At 41.5% G+C, this 25,126-nt stretch overlaps 1 protein-coding gene across 3 annotated transcripts in view; it reads right to left on the reverse strand.

Annotated features, from left to right (window-relative positions):
* Nucleotides 1–23,727, reverse strand: part of LOC126547085 (pyruvate dehydrogenase phosphatase regulatory subunit, mitochondrial-like) — a 95,764-nt gene extending 72,037 nt beyond the window's left edge. The window contains exons 1-5 of one of the 3 annotated variants that reach the window (XM_055062757.2): nt 23,567–23,727; nt 22,087–22,157; nt 20,130–20,257; nt 16,675–16,802; nt 9,275–9,356 (exon numbers count right to left, since the gene is read on the reverse strand). In XM_055062757.2, the coding sequence (XP_054918732.1) occupies nt 9,275–9,356; nt 16,675–16,802; nt 20,130–20,257 (338 nt within the window). In that variant the 5' untranslated portion in view covers nt 22,087–22,157; nt 23,567–23,727. The remainder of the gene's footprint in view (nt 1–9,274; nt 9,357–16,674; nt 16,803–20,129; nt 20,258–22,086; nt 22,158–23,566) is intronic. The other 2 variants (XM_050194938.3, XM_055062758.2) reach the window with 2 other exon arrangements.
* Between the last annotated feature and the right edge of the window lie 1,399 nt (nt 23,728–25,126).

Below are 25,126 nucleotides of genomic sequence, written 5' to 3' on the forward strand. Positions count from 1 at the left end.
TCAAGCAGAACTCAGCTGACTCATATTGCTCGCCTGAAGCCTTTCTACCCTGCTTGTGCATCCTGACTCGCCCTACGGGCTTCGTCTGCTTGCGGGGAAATGTAACAGATACGAAAGGCACGGACAAGAGTAAAGAAGAGAAGACGAAGAGAACGAAGAGTTGAAGAGGCCGAGCTGCGCTACTATCACGCTACGATCATCCTCCATCGCCTGTAAATAAAACCATTTCTTCGCAACTCTTCGTAACAATATATAAAAAGATACTGAAATGGAATGAATAAATAAAAGGAAAAGAAAGGAAAAAAAAAACACTAAGCAACCAAACTAAGTGTTGTTGCCTACAGCTCGAAATTTAGCATAGCGAATAGATTCTAAAGCTCCCTTTGAGACGTTTATGCCTATTGGTTGCAATGTCTTGAACTTATGGATAAGGTATGATTCTCTGTATTTTATTTCTCGTTCAGAACGGAAATTTGACTGTAAGATGTAGAGTTTAAGTTCATCGAAGTTATGACCTGGCTGGTTAAAATGATTGGCAATGGCTTTGGGAAGCTTTTTAGCTGTGTCTTCACGATGTCCGTTTAATCTGACGTTCATTGGTTGTCTCGTTTCACCGATATCTTGTTTCTTACAGAAGGAACACTGAAGCATATAAATCACATCCGAACTTGTACAAGTAAAGCTAGTTTTGACTTTGTGTGTGTATAACTATTTGTGGTGCTTTTAATTTTAATGTCACTTTGAAGGTGCCTGCAGGTTTTGCACCTGGAGTGACAACATGCTTTTATTACATGCTTTTATTTTTATAATGTTGGCTGACTTTTATGTGCACTAACTTGTCTTTAACGTTTCTGTTGCAGTGATAGGTAACCCTTGGTACATCAGGGAACGCTTTTCTCAGACGCTCATTACTTGATAATATTGGGTGGTATTTTCGTAGGATGTTGTTTATGTTTGGGAGTGCATTAGAATATTTTTTTATAAAGGCTGGTGGTCAGACTCTGGTGTAGGCTGTTTCTTAGCTAATTCTGACTGTCTCTCCAATCTTGACACGACATCATAAGCTCTATCGAGAGCAACTTGTGGATAGTTTTTTTTTTGCTAGTGTTGTTTTAAGGTAATTTAGGTGGTGGATATAATCGTTGTCTTTGTTGCAGATTCTTCTTCTTCATTTCACTTGTCCGACAAAAATTCCTTGCTTGCAGTGTCGCGGGTGATGACTGTTGTAGTCTAAATATTGCTGGCTATCCGTAGGCTTCCAGTAAAGTGTCATTCTCAGTTTTCTGTTTTCTATGTAGACTGTCATGTTGAGGAAGTTGATTTGGCTAGGAGAGTGGGGAGCAGTAAATTTAATACTCGGGTGAAAATGATTTAAATGGTTAATTAAGTCAGTTAACGCACCTGTGCCATGTCCCCATATTATAAATATGTACGTCAATGTAACGAAGATAGGTGTGGGGTTTTAAAGGGTAGGATTTCAACAAGTCTGCTTCAAGCTGTCCCATGAAAATGTTTGCATACGTGGGAGTGAATGGTGTTCCCATGCTAGTGCTGAAAGTTTGCAGGTAGCGAATAGAATTGAATTCAAAATAGCTGAGCGTGAGAACTAACCTAAGGAGCAACAGGTAAACTTCAGGAGCGTGCACTTGGGGATTGATTGCAAGGGATTTCGATATGGCTGCAATTCCTTCACTCATGTGTATGTTAGTGTAAAGGGCAGAAACATCGAAAGTGACTAGAACAGTGCAGTCGGAAAGGATTTGGTTGGTGTTGATGCCATCGATAATTCAAAGGAAGTGCGGCGTGTCTTGAACACAAGATGGGAAGGTGGTGGGGATGTTTGACACGTGGTTATTTAAGAATTTAGTTAGTGATTCGGTAGGTGTGTTGTTATTGAACACAATAGGCCGACCTGGGATTTCTGCTGTAAATATTTCTTCGACTGGAACTTTATGTATTTTAGGAAGATAAAAGCGGCCTGCTTCTTTGTTCTTGGGCATCGTGAAGCGATATTCAGATCGCGTGATTAGTTCCCTGGACAGGAGCTCCGCTATTGTGCTTTGCACAGTATTGCTGTAGTCTGAAGTTGGGTTAGAGTCAAGTTTTCTGTAATGGGTGTGGTTGCTCAGTTGTTTGGAGGCCTCATTCTTGTACTTTTCTATAGGTCAGATTACGATACTGCCGCCTTTGTCTGCTGGTTTTATTACAATATCATTCCTTTCCACGAGTTCTTTAAGAATTTGGTGCTGAGCAGGAGAGAAATTATTGCGTTTCTGGCAATTCCCCGCTGACTCTAGAATTTCCTTTCAGATTAGCTTTATGTATAAATCCAGGTCTGGGCACAGTTCTGCTTCTGGTGTCCACGTACTAGGTGGTCTAACAGAGTCTCTAGCTTGTCTTCCTACATCTGGTCTATCGAAAAAGAACTCCTTGATGCACATGCGTCTTGAAAACTCTGTGGAGTTCGCATTCATTTACTGTGTTGTTCGTGGGACAAAACATTAGACCCTTGTTTCAGGAGATCAACTTTCAGGAGATCAACTTCATCATAATTATTGCAAGCTGCAGGCACCTTCAAAGTGACATTAAAATTAATAGCACTGCAACTAGTTATACACACAAAGTCAAAACTAGCTTTACTTGTACAAGTTCGGATGTGATTTATATGCTTCAATGTTCCTTCTGTAAGAAACAATACATCGGTGAAACGGGACAATCAATGAACGTCATGTTAAACGGGCATCGCGCGGACACAGCTAATAAGCTTCCCAAAGCCATCGTCGAGCATTTTAACCAACCAAGTCATAACTTTGATGAATTTAAACTCTACATCTTACAGTCAAATTCCGTTCTGAACGAGAAGGAAAATACAGAGAATCATACCTTATCCATAAGTTCAAGACATTGCAACCAATAGGCATAAACGTCTCAAAGGGAGCTTTAGAATCTATTCGCTATGCTAAATTTCAAGCTGTAGTCAACAACACTTAGTTTGGTTGCTTAGTGTGTTTGTTTTTGTCTTTTCTTTTTTCCTTTCTTTTCCTCTTATTGATTGATTTATTTATTCCATTTCAGTATTTTTTTTTCTGTATATTTTTTTTCACGAGCACCGGTTCTTGCCGCTCCTTATATTATCTCTTTAAAAGACATGATATCCCACGACCACCAGCGAAGCAAGTAATAGAGGGGTGCTGTGAACGCCGTTGGCATGCTGGCTGACACACGGCCGTTGACACATGGCTGACAGACAGCCGTGTCACAGGCCTTGTGCATCAGCAGCAGCAGCAGCAGCAGCAGCAGCCTGGCTACGCCCACTGCAGGGCAAAGACCTCTCCGATACTTCTCCAACTACCCCGGTTACAGTGAATAGAATACGTACTTGAAGTGTGAATACCCCCAAGCGGCGCGTATGGGAATCGCTGAAGCCGCTTGGCAATGCTTCCGCTAGGTGGAGTGCTCGCCTGCTTAAACGTCAGGTCACCGCATGAAACGCATGCTTGTATCATCGACTGCGTGCGTGGTGTGGGCTTTATGCATTTTTTTCGTGCAAATGCTGCCTTGAAGATACACGATGAGCCGACAACAAAGTCATTGTTTTGTGCCCGGCTGCAAAAGTGGGTACAAATCATGCAAGGAGAAGTTGTCGTTGTATGGTGTGCCGAAAGAGAGGATGTATTTCAACAATGGCAGCGGAATATTCCAAGAGCAGACAGGCCTCTTGAGCGCAACGCAGCTGTCTGCGAGCTGCACTTTGACATACAGTTCGTGTCTCGTCACTTTGAGCATACCTTTGCAGCAAAACTGTGCACCTTGAGAGAACAAGGCCACTCTTTCTGCCTTGCGCTGTTCCGACTATTTTTCCGAATGTGCCTTCTTACCTGTCTAAACCCGTTCCCAGGAAAAGACATCCTATGGAGAGGCACTGCCTACCTATTCAAGAAAAGCGACAACGGATGAGCAAGATGCTGCAGCCGCTGCCAGGTGAGGAGTCTGATGAGCCTGCTACGGCTACTCCTGAGCCTCGACTTCTGTTCAATCACAAGGACATTGCTCTTCCGTCAGACAGCTGGGGAAAGCACGTGTTCAGCGGTGTGCCATTGAAGGTCGCATACAGTGTGTGCGTACCCGGGCCTGACATGAGTGTCCTGTGCGCCGAAAAGCTTGTGTTGTTTACTGTAACAGACGACACGGTGGCGCATGATGTGTTCGTGCGCGGAGTGAAACTTGTCACAGACGAGCCTGGCGACCCACCTTCGATTCTCCAGGCCGTTGATAGTATGCATGTATGTCCAGGGGCAGGATTTCTTGAAGAGTTCCCATTCACGTGTTCCAGCTCTAACTTGACAGTGTGGAATGGGAGCCTTTACAACAAGAAGTGCACAGGAACCTCACTTGAGCGGTGTGTAGCCTGCAAATATCTCCGGAGGATCCTGATGAATCAAAGATGCCGGAGAAAGAAAACTAAGTCAGAAACAAATGTTTCTAGAAAGGTCAAAGTGAAAACTCAAGCAGTGCAGCACTTGAAGTCCAAAGTGAAAGCGTTAGATGAGGTAATTTCGCAAATGAAAGAGGAAAATGAGAAGATTGAGGAAGCGTCACTTCTGAGAAAGACTGATAACCTTCCTCCGAAACAGAAAGCTGCCATCCTTCAATGTTTTGAAGCTGCAAACCGTAAATCACCAAAGGGCATGCGCTACAGCTCTGAGTGGGTTCTTCTTGAGTGGGTTCATTATGCGTATTAAGAGCCCAAGGCTGTATGAACATGTATGCAGGGAAAAAATTCTTACACTTCCCAGCCGCACTTGTCCCAGGAAGTTTATGAAGAAATATGAGAGCAGCTTCGGTTTTAACTCCACTGTTCTCAGGAATTGCAAACAAAACAAAAAAAATGGATGATTTTCAGCGCCATGGTGGTCTTATAATAGATGAGATCAAACTCGTCGAAAACCTTGGAGTGGCACAAGGCACTGGGAAAATTTATGGCTTTGTGGACCTCAGTGTGTTCACTCCTTACCATGAAAAGACCGTGCCTTGTGACCATGGCATGGTTGTAATGTTTCAGCCTTTGTCCAGGTCCTGGCACCAAATATTAGGCGTTTTTGCATCTAGAGGGAATGTGAAGGCCCGTTTGCTGTCCAAGATTATTTTGGAAGCAGTTGTTTTATCAGAAAAAGCAGGGCTTAAAGTGGATTATGTCACCTGCGACAGGGCTTCCTGGAACCATGCGATGTGGCATCAATTCGGTATACATGGTACGGCTGCAGCTGTCACACCATCAGTACAACACCCTACTGGAGATGGCAGATGCCTTTTCTTTCTGTCAGACTTTCCGAATTTGGTCAAATGTGCGAGGAATGGCTTCATAAAATGTGGATACAAAACGCCAGATCGTCACGTTGACGTGCAGCCAATCAAAGTTGCCCATCAATTGAACAAGTGTGCTATGACACTTAAAGCGATGCCCAAGATAACTCATGTACACTTATATCCAAATAATTTTGAAAAGATGAAGGTCAATTATGCTTTTCATCTCTTCAGCACCGAATTTCCTGCGTGGGCTTTTTTTGTACAAAGAGGAAACTTCAAAGTCTTGCACATGCAGAGAACCAACAGAACAGTTTATCTCCTTCATGCAGAAACTGATTTCTGTCATTACATCAAGAGTGTCCTCAACAGCACTGAGAAAGAACTCCGAAGACGAAGCAGTGCTGCAAAATGCCCTGTAACACATAAATAGGTGGGAAGCCAGCACGGGGCCCACAAAGGCAGGCTTTTTGTCGCAAAGCACAGCTGAAGGCCTTAGAGTAACACTCAAAGGTACATTGCAACTTCTTCAATATCTGACTGAATGCGTCGGATATAAGTACTTACTAACCTCACGTCTCAGCCAAGACCCCATTGAAAAGTTATTCGGAATAATTCGGCTGTTCTCCGGCTGCAACGATCACCCAACGTCATCGCAGTTCCTAACAGCAGTAAACTGCCTAAGTTTTTATAACTTGGTTAAAGCACTGGTCACAGGGAACTGTGCAGGAGGTGCTCCAACTTCCTTAGTCGGAGTGGATGAAGCCACCAACCATGTGGACACTTTAATTGACAAGGGAAAACTTGATGAGGCTTCAAGTGTCCTCAATAAGTCTGAACTTGGTGACCATGTCTATACACAGAAGACCAGCGACGCCAGACTAACATATTACTTGGCTGGATATGTGGCTCGAAAGAAGGTGATGGCTGCAAAGTGTTGTGAATGTTTCAATGAGCTGTTAACATCTGCTGAAGATGCAGATGAGGGTCTCTCCTCATTTACAGCATTTTGTGATCAGGGAGGCCTTCTGTATCCTTCAGTCCAGCTGTTTGCATTTGTAGAAGCATTAGAAGATGTATTCACAATGTGGTTTAGCTGGCACAAACTTCAGCGAGACAGCATGATGGAAATTCTTCACATCATGCAGAGTGTGCATCGTGTTGGGTGTCACGCATACCAGGAAGAACTTGCCAACAACATAATGAAGTTATTTCTTCTGACTAGGCTCCATTTTCTCACCAAGTCCCTGAATACGCACACTTCCCTATTCTAGACACTGTACCCCGGTCATGTGCTAATTGTGGCCATGTTGTCCCTGCAAATTTCTTAATCTCATCCACCCACCTAACCTTCTGCCGCCCCCTGCTACGCTTCCCTTTTCTTGGAATCCAGTCCGTAACCCTTAATGACCATCGGTTATCTTCCCTCCTCATTACATGCCCTGCCCATGCCCATTTCTTTTTCTTGATTTCAACTAAGATGTTATTAACTCGCGTTTGTTCCCTCACCCAATCTGCTCTCTTCTTATCCCTTAATGTCAACACCCATCATTCTTCTTTCCATAGCTCGTTGCGTCGTCCTCAATTTAAGTAGAACCCTTTTCGTAAGCCTCCAGGTTCCTGCCTCGTACGTGAGTACTGGTAAGACACAGCTGTTATACACTTTTTTCTTGAGGGATAATGGCAACCTGCTGTTCATGATCTGAGAATGCCTGCCAAACGCACCCCAGCCCATTCTTATTCTTCTGATTATTTCAGTCTCATGATCTGGATCCGCGGTCACTACCTGCCCTAAGTAGATGTATTCCCTTACCACTTCCAGTGCCTAGCTACGTATCGTAAACTGCTGTTCTCTTCCGAGACTGTTAAACATTACTTTAGTTTTCTGCAGATTTATTTTTAGACCCAGCTTTCTGCTTTGCCTCTCCAGGTCAGTGAGCATGCATTGCAATTTGTCTCCTGAGTTACTAAGCAAGGCAATATCATCAGCGAATCGCAAGTTACTAAGGTATTCTCCATTAACTCTTATCCCCAATTCTTCCCAATCCAGGTCTCTGAATACCTCCTGTAAACATGCTGTGAATAGCATTGGAGAGATCGTATCTCCCTGCCTGATGCCCTTCTTTATTGGGATTTTGTTGCTTTCTTTATGGAGGACTACAGTGGCTGTGGAGCCGCTATAAATATCTTTCAGCATTTTTACATACGGCTCGTCTACACCCCGATTCCGTAATGCCTGCATGACTGCTGAGGTTTCGACTGAATCAAACGCTTTCTCGTAATCAAAGAAAGCTATATATAAGGGTTGGTTATATTCCACACATTTCTCTATCACCTGATTGATAGTGTGAATGTGGTCTATTGTTGAGAGCCTTTACGAAATCCTGCCTGGTCCTTTGGTTGACAGAAGTCTAACATGTTCCTGATTATATTTGCGATTACCTTAGTAAACACTTTGTAGGCAACACACAGTAAGCTGATCGGTCTATAATTTTTCAAGTCTTTGGCGTCCCCTTTCTTATGGATTAAGATTATGTTGCCGTTCTTCCAAGATTCCGGTACGCTCGAGGTCATGAGGCATTGTGTATACAGGGTGGCCAGTTTTTCTAAAACAATCTGCCCACCATCTTTCAACAAATCTGCTGTTACCTGATCCTCCCCAGCTGCCTTCCCCCTTTGCATAGCTCCCAAGGCTTTCTTTACTTCTTCTGGCGTTACTTGTGGGATGTCAAATTCCTCTAGACTACTCCCTCTTCCATTATCGTCGTGGGTGCCACTGGTACTGTATAAATCTCTACAGAACTTGTGCACAGCACTCCTTTATTCTCAATTCTACACCCTCGCCGCTAACACACCTTCGCTCGTTGCTGCACCTACCAGCCTTACCCCCTCTCCTCTTCAGAACCCCACCTTTATATACTGTGCCAAAAAAAGCATATGTCGCCTTGCAAAAGACAAGAGCACACAAAAGGTAAAAAAGCAAAGAAAATGTATATGGCTAATTGTCAACTCACATGAAAATAAGCATAAAAGAAAAATGAGAAATGATGGATAGTCATTGTGAAGGAGTAAAAACCACAGCATAAAAATCGGACACAGTGCACAGGACTATTGTCCTGTCTTGTGAACTGTTTCGTATACTGTGTCATTGTATTTTTGTACTATAAATTTTAATTCATCATTATGAACCAACTTGCCCAAGAAAACATTTTGCATAGACATTGCATTGGGTGTTGCCAGATTAGGCAACACCCAATGTGAGTAGCCAAAACGTATACCCAGCATTGCCATTTCATGTTTGCAATTTGTGACATGTATGTCATATTCTATTATCCACTGCAGTGACTCAATGACAATTGCATCTTGCTGTAAAACACAAGACCATGGGTTGAATTCTCAGCCACTGTGGCTGTACTTTGCTGGTGATCAAAAAATGGAAGAATGCCCATGTACCCTGCTTTGGGTGCACATTAAAGAATCCTAGAATGTCAAAATTACTCCAAAGTCTCCCACAACAGCACCCCTCATAACCCGCTGTGCAGTTCCTGGACTTTCAACCCCACAATTTATTATTTATTCTTTATTGTGTTTGACATCTTTTACAGTTTTGCATTGTGCCTCTGGAACTTTTCTCTGTGTTTTATTTTGAACTATATTTTTTTCGCACACCTTCCTTGTGTGCATTCTTTCCTAGATATCTATTGTAGAATTTGGTTTGGAAAACCTATTTCATAAGACTGACTTCATGGTTGGGAATCAAAATTTGCAAGATTTGCAAAAACAAATCAATAGGATAGTAAAATTATGTTTAAACTGTACACTAAATTAACCAGTGCTCTTTATAACCTAGTTTTGTTAACCAAGCCTTGTATACATGACAAGGTATACCACATGGTCACGACTAATCAGTTGTTAGAAAATGGCCAATATATGCCACACATTATAAGAGACAAGGTAAGATTTATTTTACCGTGCCTCAGCCGCAAGTCTGAGGAGTGATGTCATCCGCTTTTCTGTGCTTGCAACACTCAGTGAGCCGCATCGTCTCCAACCTAAAGACACCAGCAAAGATGAAATGAAAACTTAAATTGACAATTTATGATAAATTATGCCATCATTAAAAACATATGTAGCAACCAAATTAAGTTGCAGAATAACAAACCATGCCAATTCAGCCCCATTACCATAATTTTCGGACTGAAGTCCACGTCTATACATATTCAAATATTGTAATTTCTTATGGCACAGACTATCTATGGGTATGGATTGTGCATAATGTATTTTTTTTTTAAAGATAATAGGCACAGTTGATGAAAACAAGGCCTGACTGAGCCTGGAACATTTTATCGTGCTAAATTGCATATTGAAATTAAATGTTAAAGCTTAATAATTTGCAGTCTAATAAGGAACCCAGGGTCTTACTATGCGTAAATAAATTTTTGCTTGCTGACTGTAAAGTGGTTTCAAACAGTTTTAAAAAATTAACTTTCAGCCAAAATTTGTCCCTGTGTACCACATGCAGTGGGCAGACTGTAGTCTAAGAAATATGGCACTTAGAACATGGCTGCCACTCAGAAAAAATGCACTCTGAAAATGCTGCAATACAGTAAAGACCAAACATATAAAAGAGCGCCCTCTGTCTCTAATTCAATTCTTGATATTAACATAATAACTATGTGCAAACCAGTTTATAGTCAGCACTAAATACGTTGGTGTTTCTTTTATGCGAGTATAACTGGAAGAAATTAGGGGATTGTTAAGTAAAGCTAGCAGGGATGACAAAAAGTCACTGTGGGCAAGAAAATTACGGAGGAATATTCAGTACTTTGAATGTCACAGGACATTAATGACAATCAGTGAGGCCCGAATTCTCAACCACATGTCATTTGCGGTGCTGCACCGCAAAGGCAGGGCAAGGAACCACGTTTGCACAACGCAGCATGAAAACCGTTTTATGGCATGTGTCGCGGGGGTTGTGTATAAGTTCCCTCTCATATGCAAAAGAGTTTACATAGGCCAAACCGGTCGATGTATTAATGACCGCCTGCGTGAGCACCACTCCTCCCTGGGGTCAGATAACGGTGCAAACTTTCCTCGCCATTGCAATGAATGTTCCCTTTGTTCAGCAATGTAACGATTCTTGGTAGGGGCAAGGGCAAAGAAGAGCAAGAAATCCTGGAAGCATACTACATCAGTTTACAACCTCGGTGCGCTTACTTGAAAAAGAATGTGCATTTCTAGGTCGGTCACTATAGATGCGATATCTTGTCTTTTCACGCTCAGTGATTAGCGATGCTGTAGTTGCGCATGCTCTGCTGGCCTTGCTGGGACTACGCTGTTTCTAATAAAGCTCAGTTGATAGTCCAGTCGTTGTGGTGTGAACCTCTCCTCTTGTCCTTTGTGTTTTGTGACTGGTTTTTTCTTTCAACTATGTACCAACTGGCCCGGATTTCAACCCTTCTGCACCACTAGTGGTGGCTAGCAGTGGAACGCTAGCAATGGCTCCCTTCTGGTTTCACAGGCATGTGCACACACAGGTGCAGCTGAGCCCTGAATATGTTAATCAGGTCTGCTCCTGACCATGTCAGCAGCTTCAACTGGCAACGGCTGGTGCGCATATATAGCACCAAGACAGCCAGATCCACAGCAATTACCATGGAATACAAATAAAAGTGGGATTTCCCTTTCAGCAATATTTCTTTCATTAATCATGTAAGCTGGACTACTCACACTGAACATAACACTGCTAAACTATTTAAAACATTTAGTTTTGAACAAGTCTTGAACATCACTAATTAGACCTCTAGTGTATTGATCAAATGATCATTATGGCTTTTTATGATACTAAATGCTACTCTTAAAACCTTGCTCAAATCAGTACAAAAGGAACCTCCAACACAACGTTGTGGGGGTTCCAGTCTGCGTGCGGCTAGGGCTGAAGGCAAGCTCCATATCTAGCCCCACGCAGTCGCTTCGTGGTACTCCCAACCCGTAGCGCAGGAATCGCGGCTACGCCGGGTTCGAACGAATAAGGCAACCAGCGGCGTCAACGGTAATAACGTTTATTGCTATTAGCAATAATGAACACTCGTAGAGGGACGTCCTTTCAGTAATAGTAGTAAATAGGCTTGCCTCGTCTGGGTGGGTCAGACAAACGAGGTCACTCACGGGATGCGGCAGGTGCTTTCGTCCAGGCGGTCCAGGTGTCGGCGTCCCAAGAGAGAGGGTCTCTGCTGGTGGCGCGCTTTTATGCCTTTTTACCTTTTTGCGAGGGGGAAGTCCTCCTCGCCCGCCGGATATGTTTCCCTTTCCCGTGAGCCGCGTGGGGGGAGAGGGGTACGCGCATCACCAGAGCGACGGAGAAAGGGAGGGCGCGTAGTGCCTCTCTCCCTTGTCTACGCCGGCCCGACCCGTCCGCCACGTGCGAACGGGACGCCCCGGGTACGCAGGAGGAAATGAAGGCGGGTGCTCCCCACAACGTATAGCTTTTCCCATAATTTAGCAAAGTGCATCCTCAGCAATAACAACAGCCAACCCTCTGTCACTCTTACTTTGTTGAGAAAGTTTGTCAATCTAGCTTTTTTTTTTTTTCACCTTAACCGTTTGTCTGGGTCAATTCTTGTCTGGACGCTGATCATCTACTAAACGTTGACTTGCTTGCACAAATTCACACAAAAGCTCACCTCTCATTTTTGTTGTGAAATACACTACCTGTGGGTAATATCAGAATAACTCAGCAGTAATAGCCACCATTACTGACTATTTATAATAATAAAGAGCTACTAAAACCAGCCTTTATTAGCCTGTAAACTTATTGTGACCAACGTCTCTTTACATCTGAAATTTTATAACTGATCCTTGGCTTTACAGCCAAACCTGTATATAACAAACTCAAATAAAGCAAATTATTCTCCGTATCAAGAATGAAAAACTTACTGACTGATACTCACGTTAAGATAACTCCCTAATAAAGAACTGGACATAAGGTATATCGAAATTGGCGCCTCTGCTGTCTGTGCCATCAGGCCCTTGAATGTGAGAGGCCACTTTGCCCGACGCTTCAGGACGCACTTTCAGTGATGGATGTGCTGCGCCGGTATGTGCCATCATTGATGGAGCTGGATTTATTTCTTTCTTTATTTATTTATTGAGTACCTGCATCGCCTTAGAAGGCATTACAGCAGGGGGGTACATACATATCTACATCAATTGACACTCATTTCAACACACAAAGCGCGGTAAAACGTTTCATTACATTGTATACCAACAATATTTGACGGGAGAGCATTCCACTCCTCGTGGTCCTATAAAAAAATTCATAACGCAAGGTGTGACCCTTAAAAGGAAATTCATGGAGTTTCAAGGCATGGTCTCTTCTACGTGAAATGTACGATGGTAATCTAATATATTTGTTCCTGTCAATGCCTATTTTAGAATAGTAAACACCGTGAAAAAAATTGAGTCTGAGGCACTTTCTTCTGTCCTTTAGATCTTGCCAATGAAGTCTGCGCTTGCCTTTGGTAATACTGAGGTTTTTGTCGTAATTACCAAGAACGAATCGAACCGCCCTATTCTGAATTTTTTCAAGTAAATCGACTAACTGACACGTATAAGGATCTCAGCAGATACAAGCGTACTCAAGTACTAAACGTACGTGAGTAAAATACAGCCGTTCTTTCAATTTACTAGGTAATTGGCCAAAATTTCGACGGAGGAAGCCCAACTTTCGTGCCGCCTTCTTTCTTACCTCCTGTACATGCCTGTTCCACCTTAAATCCGAGGTAAACCAAACTCCCAAGTATTTACATTCCGTAACCCTGTTTAGAGTAATGCTACTTAATTTGTACTCGTATGTCTTGTATGAATGTTTCCTTGTAAAGGTGATGTTTAAACATTTTCAAATGTTAAGTGACATTTCCCATTTCGCACCCCAAGTTCAAAGTTTATCTATATCACTCTGAAGTGCATAAAAATCACAATCACTATCAATAACCCTATATACTACGCAGTCGTCTGCAAACATCCTGAAAGATGACGTAATACCACTAGTGATATCATTTATATATAATAAAAATAAGAGGGGCCCCAAGACAGAGCCTTGGGGTACTCCAGAGGTCACTGCAGCAAGATCAGAGGAGATGCCATTGAGAACCACAGATTGTTGTCTATGTGAAAGATATTCAGATATCCATGCAATTACCTTTTTATGCAACTTGTAGGCGTGTAATTTGCTAATAAGTAGGTCATGAGCCACAACGTCAAATGCTTTATGAAAATCTAGAAAGATGCAATCAATTATCTGTCTTTTGTCTATTGCTTGGGCCAAATCATGAGTGAATTCTACAAGCTGCGTAGTACAAGAAAAACCCTGCCGAAATCCATGTTGGTTTGCATTTAGTAGATTATGTTTAACTAGATATGACATAATACAACTATATATAACGTGTTCCATTATTTTACATGTAATACTAGTCAAAGACACTGGCCTGTAGTTCTCAATGCAGTTTTTAGGCCTACTTTTGTATACAGGCACAACATTTGCCAATTTCCAGTCGGTAGGTACAGCACCCATGTATAAACATTTTTGGAAAAGACGGCGTAAATACAGGCATAACGATTCACAACAATTACTAACCATTGCTGCTGCTATATCGTCTGGTCAATTCGCCTTTCTGGGAGAAACATTTGCTAATAGCTTGCGTACACCTTCCAAAGCAAACTCAACTTCTGGCATTTCTTCATTGCATAGCGAAAAATCTAGACTTACAACCCGAAACTGGCGATTACTAAATACGGAAGAAAAATAACTACCAAATGCTTCAACTTCGCGCTTGTCATCATCGAGTACCGTGCCTAAGTATTCAAGAGGAGGGACAGAATTGTCGTTCTGTCCATTACTCCGAATATACTTCCAAAATTATTGACGAAAGTCTACATAATCTCATGCATCGAGAATGCAATTCTTTGTGATGCTTGGTAAGAGCTCAAGCACAGGAAAAAGTTACTGCTTACCACACATAGTTTTGTTCTCTACAAATGCATTCGTTCCTTGCTTCTTTTCTCTATTGGAGGTAACAAATCCGTATATAATGAATGCATCACAAAAGTATACGTTCGTTATAGATGAGCTTAGGTATACTGAATCACCTGACAAATATGTCGAACTATTTTTTATGTATAAACGTGTTCGTTATAGCCAGGTTCAACTGTAATTGCATTTAACTTGCTATGACAGGTCAGCAATAAGAATATGCCTAATACATCATGGAACATGACATTATAGAGAAATTTCGCCCAGTGTAAAAGACTGCCAGATTCTATTCTGTGTAAAAAATTGGGTATAAAGCTTTACACATGCAATGGCAGGGGTCAAGGTCATCACCCCATATTGTTGCACATACCATGGTGGCAGCACTATGCAAGGGACGTGCAGTCAAACCCACTAATAATAAACAGCAGGAAGTATCAAGGTTTATCCTATATATTCAAATCACATTAAATCAAAGTCACATCTGACCCAGAAATACCTTCATTATATCCAGTAATCATTACAAGCACTGATATCAGCATTTAAAAAATTGTGACAGGTTCTATGTGAACGAAATGCAAGTGTGGTGGCTCCAATGGGCCAGAAAAGGGTCTCTGGTTGGTTTTGATGGCCTGTCAGCAGTTTTCTGTGTTCATATATGGCACGTGAGCAATGTTAAATTACAAGGGCACTTTTCATTGTCATCAATATGCAACCGTGCAACTGGTATGATCACATGGGATCAGCACATTGGCTTGCCAGCTGTAGGCCAGCCGAGTCAAGCCAATAACACAAGTGTGTATGTGCATCCAGAATGTACCATTTCAAGTTCCTCTTGTTGAGCATTTGACATTTTTGGTAACAGAATACATATTTTGAGCAGCAAGCTGACAAACATTTGCTTTGCTGTAGCCAAATTTGTCTTGTATGGTGTGTTCTTTCTCTACTTATAGCAGTAGAATACTTACAGAAATAAACTATGGCCAATTAAATTTTATATTTACTTCATTGTGTCCAGTAACTTGTTATATTGGTGTTCATTATAGTATTGAGGTTCAACTGTATATCCAGAGTTTTCAATGAAGTGAACCCATGTGCAAAAAGCTTTCATCAATCACTCATCATGAAACAGCTTAGTTGTAAAACCAAACCAATAAAAAAATTTCTTAATTATGCTTCTAACAGGTATGGTATGTAGACTATGACTATAGGTTAGGGTTAAGCCAATCGGAGGCAAAAATGTTCCTTTTACTGATAGTGGGGGGTGTGCAGCAGCCACGCTGCCTTGCGTGGATGGCTCCAGTGGAACACGATATGGATTATGTAAACTTTTCAAACCGCACCATAGTGAACATACACTGTTGAATGGAGCAAAAAAAAAAAAGCAATCTTATATTACAGCCTTCACCCTAAGCCAAAGATATTGCTGTTTTCATTTTTTAAACATTGAAAAGATACTTAGTTTCCCTGGTAAACTTATCAATGCTGATTAACTTTGTAATGCCAAGTTCATTTTCTATTAACAATGTGTTAGTAGCACAATATATAAAAAACTATAATAGAGCTAAACTTTCCTGCCAAGTATTAAAAGTGACTGACTTTATAAACACAGCTCCTTCTTCTTTATTATAGTCTTTTTTCTTTTTTTTGCTCAAGGACCCAGACACATCTCAGCCTTCCACAAAATACATCTCTTGATTAAAGAATTATGTGGATTTAGATGCCAAAACCACAATCTGATTATGAGGCATGTCGTAGTTGGGGACTCCGGAAATTTGGACCACCTGGGGTTATTTGACGCACACCTAAATCTAAGTACATGGGTGTTTTCACATTCTGCCCCCATCGAAATGCGGCCGCCGTGCGGATTTGATCCCACGACCTCATGCTTAGCAGCCCCATCTCTTGGTTCGCCAAAGCAATTGACATAAAAGCCAGTCATCACTTCCACAGCAATAAAATGAAAGCATAAACCATAATTGGTTTTATTAAGCCACAGTGCATATTATTCAGTCTTGTTGAATTTTTCAACAATATATTTTGTGACACTATTACGACCTTCTAGCAGCAGCATATAAACACACTACAGTAAGCAAGCAAATGACACTCCAGGTCCTATCTTTATCATTTGCAGTTTCTCTCACAAGCCACTCCCCCAACCCTCTCTCTCTTTGACATAGTAAAAAAGCATAACCTCATGAAGAGAAGAAAAAAAAGACAGTTTTATCATGGCTGGTTGAAAAACCTAATAAGATAGTCCCAATCATAAAAGCGGTTATACAGTAGAAGAATAATGGTAATTAAATATATCAGGCAATAAAAACATAGATTATATTCCTCACCAATGTCATGTCCTGCATCGTGCAACTCCTGATAGAGCTTGGCACTGGAGCGTGCAAGGATTCCATCAATTGTTGGCTGCAGCTGGCCTACCAAGCCACTACTACGCCATGTTGCACCACACCCAATACTGCCAAGCAAACAAAAATTCAGTTCACAAGATTAATATGCCCACTAAGAAACTATATTTCTGTTGGTATGTTATACAGGGTGTTTTTTGTTTTTTTTTTCATTTTCTCAACAGAATTATAAGAAACAACCCATGGCATATAGCATAATTTTACTTCATGTGCTAGATTACTCTCAGAGGCAGAAATTATTTGCATCAGAAATCAAAATGAATACTTGACTAATGAACACATTTTTGTTAATTAATGTTCAAACTAATTATTTTACGGCACATATTGCAATTTATGAATCGTAGCCAGTGAGTTTGAAAGTTATATCCACTTGAAACGAATTCTGAAGATGGCATCAGTTTCAAGATGTGTTCCCAAAGATTGTGATGAAATGCATTGGTGCTCGAGTAATTTTTTAGCTTCAATGCACAAAAAATTGTTCTGTTAAAAAAGTAAGCGGCACAAGAGTGCACGTTTACCACAAGTTCGACAGCGTTAATATCGAAACTGGTGCTAGATTCAAAAGTGGTTCCAACTGGATGTTCCTTGTGAAATCACTGGCTCCAATTTGTATAGTGCAAAATTTGCACTAAAGTAATTAGTGATATTTGTTAGAGTGATATTTTGTTAATTAGCCAATTACACATTTTCATTTCCAGTGTAAGTGGTGCCTGCTTCTTTGGGTAATCCAGCTCAATGAGTAGATTTGTGCTATATGACACAGAAGAGGGGTTTTTTGTTCTTTTTTTTTTTATTCTGTTAACATTTTCAAAAAAACACCTACTATATATGGATGTACACTATAAGTTAGTAAATTAAAGGAAAAGCACATCACTGAATCACTCCAGATTGGTAGACTACTCTATCAAATTATATCTGCATTTCTACAATAGAAGAAAATTGCTTTTAAGCGAAGAAAATTAATGCCATACTTCAGGCCTAAACCTAAAGAAATTGATGCCATTTAACTTCACACCTAAACTGCTATGACTGTGGTGTCATGGTAATGTAAATGCTATTTAATGACATTTTCACACATTTCAGTCTAGTTCATGAAGACTTGTAATGAATTACATATAATTAATTACTAGTAATCAATTTTTTTTGTAATCTTGTAATTTAATGATTACTTTGTTTATTCTGTAATGTTCACTGTAATTCGGTTACATTTTTAGTAACCAATTACATGTAACCAGTTAGATTTTTGACAAAACAAGCTCCGAGAGGCGATGCAGTTTTGAGCACTTACATTTAGCGGGAACTACAGTGTCCAAAGGGATGAAAACCTGTACACGGGTTACCTCCTTCCCACAATCAGCGCCTTGCAGCTACAACTTAATCACCTGAATACGCACGCTTGCAGATTTGCCCACCTCTCTTCTCACCTCTCTCACCTCAGTCTCACCTCATAGTTTTTCTCTGATATTTCTCTGTCTCTCGTTCCTGGAAGTGCCTTTAGGCGGTCTTTATAGGCGGTAAGAGCTGCTGGTCAATTATCCTTCACTTAGTGCAGTCTATGACTTTTCTGACATAGATGTTTTTGACTGTTAAACACATATGTCTCTATCTGTTTGATATTAGGTGACTCATATACACCTATTTTTGTGATTGTAACACACAAACAGTATTTTAAGGGCTCAATAATAAGCAGCTTTGCATTAAATTACATTAAAAATTTGGCCACCTTTTCAAGGAATGTGAATGCATTTGCTGGCATTCATCTAAGTCTAAATGGCTAAAGAGTGAAGAGCACCAGGAGGAGGTCCACCAGATATTCAGCAAGAAATTGAAATGGCACTTCTATGGCTCGAGGCCAATGACCACTCGAACACTGATGCCAGGAAATCGTGAACCTAAATACGATTTTTCAGTTTTTCACTGGCCCGATTGGGAGTGCCTTCCCCTAGCCCCAGCAACAATGAAGTGCTACCCTTCACAGAGAACCCATATGCGAGTATCACGCCACTGAGTAACCACCATCTTGTGAGCAAGGTGTTTGTACGTTACTACAGAGCCCCATCTATCCAGTGTGCACATCAATAGAGTTTTCAGTGCCCCTCCATATGTCTTCACAAGAAAACGAGGGAAAATTACCGAATAAAATTTTGAAAAGCAATTCTTAGTAAGGAGAAACAATGTGTGAAGAGCTACAGAGGACGCAGTGAAAGAGCCAGGCCAGCCGGTTCTATTTAGTGTATCTGTGTAATGTTAATAATAATAGAAAGGAAGGTAACCTTAAAATAATTGATTAATTTTTAGTAATTGTTCAAGTACTTACGTGGGGCAGTAATTGGTAAACATAATCAATTACATTTTTGAACAAAGTAATTATAACCGGTTGCTTTTTTTCCTGTAATGTGTACAAGCCTGATTTCATGGAAAGAAAGCCCATAAAGATTGCCAGGTGAGCTCTTGTTCATTTTGAAATGTAGCCCTGTTTTGATCGATAAGCAATTAATTAACCTTGGCTGTATACTGCCCAAATGTATGTCACAAGGTGGTAGTGCAGAAATTGCAAGGAGGCACGGCCACTGTCTGACATTTTTATCTTTTCTGGCACACCTAGACTCTGCTTACAGTAAGAATGACACATTTCCAATTCAGAAAGTGTAATCCATAGCTTAACATATTTATTCTTGTATGCTTTGGAGCAATGCAGATGTGCAGGGCACTATGCAGAGATCCCCCCCAACTGGGAGCACTACAGCACATGGCTTACACTTTGCTTACCATGGATGCCATGCACTACAAGGTTTCTTCTAAGGGTAGATGCCTTTGCACAATTAGTAAATTAAAGCAGCATAACTGTTCCACCAAACTTTCACACCAGCAGTCAGTTCACTGACGCATTTTTGAGTGTAAATACACTGCATAAGTGATGCGAGGGCAATTCTCAATATACGAGACAATCATCATCATCATCATCATCATGAGCCTGGTTACGCCCACTGCAAGGCAAAGGCCTCTCCCACACTTCTCCAACTACCCCGGTCATGTACTAATTGTGGCCATGTCGTCCCTGCAAACTTCTTAATCTCATCCGCCCACCTAACTTTCTGCCGCCCCCTGCTACGCTTCCCTTCCCTTGGAATCCAGTCCGTAACCCTTAATGACCATCGGTTATCTTCCCTCCTCATTACATGTCCTGCCCATGCCCATTTCTTTTTCTTGATTTCAACTAAGATGTCATTAACTCGCGTTTGTTCCCTCACCCAATCTGCTCTTTTCTTATCCCTTAATGTTACACCCATCATTCTTCGTTCCACAGCTCGTTGCGTCCTGCATAAAAAGTCTTTTGTGAGTGCAGTTTTGCAGCAAGTTATAAACTAAATACTCACCGGCCTTTTTCAAGAACAACTATGTCTGTCCATCCACGTTTCACAAGGTTGTAGGCAATTGAGTTGCCTATTACACCAGCACCACAAATGACCACTTTAGCAACAGCTGGCAGAAGTCGCTCCACCATCTAATGCAAGGAAGAATTTATAAACATTTGCATGCCATGGCAAATTCTCCCTCTGTGATTAAGGCCACCATTTGTTCTTAGTTAGCACAATGACACCACAATATTCCTGTAATTATAGAAAGCATTAAGTTTCAAATAAATGGTTAGAATATGTTTTATTAAGCTCAGGTCTGTGCAGTGCTGGTCAAATAAGAGTTTTCTAATTTTTACTAGAAGAGAGAAGACATACAGAAACGTGGAACACAGATCACGAGTTGGTTTCTGTTTGAATAAACTGTTGCCTTCTATTTCACACCTTTTGTAATACCCATGTTACTTGTGCGCTCTGAATGTGTAATTGAGTGGCAACATCATCTAGGCCCTCTCTTACTATAGTCAAAGCCACATACAAGCCTCAAATAAATGTAATTTATCTACTTCCATGACAAGGTACCAACTTTAATTAGTAACAGCTTGTGCAGGGCAGCTTTTCTATTTTTTCCTTTTTTTTAATCTTGAGAAATTTGCTATGAGGCATTAGTGAAAACTCTTAAAAAAGGACAAAAACTAAAGACATAAAACCCTGCATGATGCAGGTAGTGCTACAATTACATTACAAATGTACTGTCTGTTATCCAATTATAGCCCTCTGGGACAATAGGCTTCAGTTTGGTCGTCATGAACATCTTGTAGCTTATGTCCAGAGTCCCAGAACACTCAGGAAACAATATTAATGCTAACAATTTTAAGGAGTTCAAAGGCAACAGATGTGAATAAATGAACAAACATTTATCAGTCAAAGCAAACAGGGTGGCGACCTCCCATGTGGTGGGGCCTACAGTCCAGGATTCCACGCGTTGCAGCCACTACCATCATTACATCTATTAGCCAGTGCTAGCTAGTGGCTATGGAATCAGTTAGCTGCCATTCTGCCAAGGAATGGGAGCAGGGGAACCAGAAGTAAGGCAGGAATGGCCTGGCACTGACAGACCATTTGGAAAGAAGATGTGTTGAATTCTGCAGTACAGGCAGTGTAGAGGTAGAAGAACACGAACATAGTACTTAGCCCCTTAAGGGTTCTTTTTTTTTTTTTAACTACCATAGAGGCTCATTTTTTGACATAATACGATTCAAGGACATAGCTCCTGCAACTACGTCTGCAAAAAGTGTGAAAAATCTCATCCAATAAAACTGATGATAGAATGTATACCGCCATCAATGTTGCAAAAAGGGCTCGTCATGAGCCAAAAAGTTACGATCGCCCATGATGGGCTGAGGTTGTCAAAATCTTTTAAGAAGTTCGAGTTTGGGAGTTCTGCCATACAACAGTCTATTGGCAAGAAAAGAAAGGGTGTGATATGGTGGAGTGTTATTGTGTAAGTCAGCAAGTTAAGAAGGAAACTAAAAGGTTGTAAGCAGAATCATCCCCGAAAGGGAAAAATTGTCATTTACCTCAGAGTAGCATGAAGCTACAAAGGAAACTCGTATTTGGGGGGCCTCTCAAAAAGCTTCGCAGTTGAAGAAAAATTTGTCCTGGCCTGGGGATCACACCTGACACCAATGCCTTTCTGAGGTAGTCACTCTACTAAACAGGAGGCCAGCAGATAACCAAACTAGGACGAATTCATCACCAACTTGAAGCATACGAAATACAATCCCGAATTCTGAGCAAAAATAGCCAAACTATTTTCAAATGCCTCAGTTGGCAACAAGCTTTACCTCCTCAGAAAGAATACATTTGCTTCTCTTATGCTGTCCCATCGATTATGTGTTGCCATCTACCAAAAAGCATGACTAAGCACAGAGACAAAACTAAGCTCGTCTGTGGCATTGTTAGAAAATGTAAGTACCGTTGACGAGCTCGGCTCATCCTAGGCCACTTCTATCTGAAATGCATGGATGAACCCAGCTCGTCCAAGGCCTGGAAGGGGTTAATATTGCAAATCAGTTCAGCAGGAATTTGCAAGGTACAGGAAGTTTCATGAAAGGGATCTGCTAGCTTCCTGGTTAGCTCAGCTAGTAGAGTGACCAGCTTGGAAAGGCGTTGGCCTGGGCTACAATACCCAGACCAAGACGATTTTTCTTCAACTTTGAACCTTTCCGAGACACCCATTATGGATTTCCTATGTAGCTTCATGCTACTCAAACATGGATGACATATTTTTTTCTTTCAGAAAACTCCCTTCACCTTGCGCACACAAGCAACACATGACAAAAAACCGTAAATAATAAGCAATTTAGCGGCTATTAAGTAGTATTCATATCGCTACGGTGATTGCCACGGCGGTCGCCTTATCGGTAACAGATGGCGCCACCATGGCGGTGCAGCGAAATCGGCATTTCATTTAACGGCGTCGCCGCAGCTAGACGACGCGCACTTCAGATTTATTGTGGACAAAACAAGCACGCAATGCCTGCGAATTTAGTATTAAACCAAATCCGTCACGAAATCCTATATCTGTGTGAACGTTCCGCATGAAAAAGCTGCGGTTTAGCGGCAGGGATCACGTATACCTGGCTCTCCTGTTTATGGAACACTCTGTACATCTCTACAGGCTAGTCGGTAACCCAACTTCAAGCTACTACAGCGTAAGAACAGAGAAGAAACGAATAACGGGGACGGACACGCTGTGCTTATCCATTATTCGTTCAATTCTTTTTTTTTTCACTGTAGTCGCTTTCTATCACTAACGCCACAGCTTTCACAGCCTTGATTGACACCAGCCACACCGGATATGCATGAAAAACCATACGACTTTATGCTGTTTTTTCACATATATCTTAAATACAGGGCAGTTAGTACTTTGAATAGTCTGCTGGACAACCGATTTTCTTCGCATAATGCACCCAACCCTTCAAAAATAGATACCCCACATCGCGTTGCAATTCTAACTAGCGCGACAGGAAATTTATAGCTAGTTCAGGCCAAAAGGAGATTAAAACGAGTCTATGCATGATAAAAAGAGAGTAGCTAGCGTGGGCTATCAATAATCCTGCAACCGCCTGCACGGTTCCTTCAGCGAGGCTTTTAAATAATAATAAAATAATAATAATAATAATAATAATAATAATAATAATAATAATGAGTTTATCACAAGCTTTGCCCCTGCAGAACCGCGCTAGCGCGCCAGTTACTACTTGCATCTCTGATTGATTCATATAAATTTGAGATGCTTTGAACCTTTGATTTTGAAGTCCACTGAATCTACTACGTCCATTCAGAACGGTTGCAAGTGGACGTGCACCCCATCTTCCATAAACTTAAAGGCATGCTTAAAGGTCATATACGGCACGTTGCGTAGCTCAGCAATAGAACACACTCTGACTTACTTTCAGATATTTAATAAGAAGGCTCGCCGACCTCGGCTTTTCTCACAGTCTTCCGATACATGCCCACGATCGAAAGACGTTTAGCAGTTCAGTCTTTCAGTCAGCTGTTTGTCTCCTTGTGCACCCGCGCTGCCTTATTTACAACCACTGTAAATATTACCACCATCCGACTGACTGCGAAAACTAAACTGCACCCATGACTGCACTCCACAGACCATGGCGGGAAAGCTATATATATTCAAACACCTAAAAATAACTGTTACCGCTCACGCCGCTGAAAGCGCGTTTTCCTACACTTTTTCACATCATAAACTGCGTGAATTCATGACGCCGCGTCGTTTCCACTCCCCACCCCTGTTTCGGGTACCATGGAGCTGCGGCATAAACTGTTTAATTTGAGTTGCGGTGGTAATGTCAGAAAACTTCGTGCATGGGAAGCTTTAAATGTAAACATCTTCGACGCAGATCTCTGTCTAGCGCATGCACTGCACGTCATGAAAGGATTCAAGAAGCAGTATGAGAAGTTCTAGACGCAGTTTCACTGTGCTGCCGCTTTGGGAGAGAGAGAGAGCAAATGATAAATAAAATGCAGGGAGATTTGGAGTACTGCTTAAGTCGCATGATGTCAAGCTTCAATGAACTATTGCGATAGGTAACCATTCGATTTACGCGCAGAAACTCAAAGCTGTGGCTTTTGATCAATTAAGCACTTAGCTAATTATGGATGAAACCAGCTGCTTGCATTAGAACTGCGACAGTCTGACTGGCCCATGTTGACTGGCCCAAGCTGGTTTCTGTTAGATGGTCAGCCACAAACATGCTTCTAGGAAATGCGTAATTACCAACGGTGACAATTGATAAATTGTGCACTTGAGCGCTGTAGCCTGTACATTTACGGACACAGTCTATTTAGAGCAAGAATGTCATAGGGTCAAATGTCTTGTCATTCTTATCCTTACAGCAAGATACAACATGATCACGTTAAATCAAGTTTTTTATCTACATTCTCTTCACTGCATGCTTGTAATCGGCCAATTTTCTTTCACTTGTCATCTTGGTAACCTGTTCATCATACAGTGCGAGTCTTTCATGAACTTTTGCTTGATCACTTATGCCGCTTCATCAGTCATTGCAAACTCACTTCAAACCCTCTAAATACTTGGGCGCAGCGTCTGTAAAATAAAAAACAGCACCAACGATTGTTTCAGAGACTTGGCTGCATTTCTTGATCTTGCTTTCTGCATGGCTACACCAAGATTGACACATCCCCTCAGTGAGCTGGGGCACGGGCTACCCCAGCAAATGCAGATACCTTTTCCAGTTGATGAATACCCAAGGGCAGCAATGAAGCCTGAAAGTTCAAACAATGCAAGCAAATGGGCTCTACTTCCCTGTGACCATGACTCAATGTGCCAAGCTACGTCTTGTACTAGCCCGCCAACTTTATTGCTCACTACCATGTTGCACCACAGTGTGTTTGAACCTTTATTTGGAATTTCAGCACAACAAGCCTATTGGTTTGCACCTTAAATTATGGGAGTGCCGGCAGAGCAATTAATG

The sequence above is a fragment of the Dermacentor andersoni genome, chromosome 1, assembly GCF_023375885.2.
Source record: "Dermacentor andersoni chromosome 1, qqDerAnde1_hic_scaffold, whole genome shotgun sequence".
NCBI classification, from domain to species: domain Eukaryota; kingdom Metazoa; phylum Arthropoda; class Arachnida; order Ixodida; family Ixodidae; genus Dermacentor; species Dermacentor andersoni.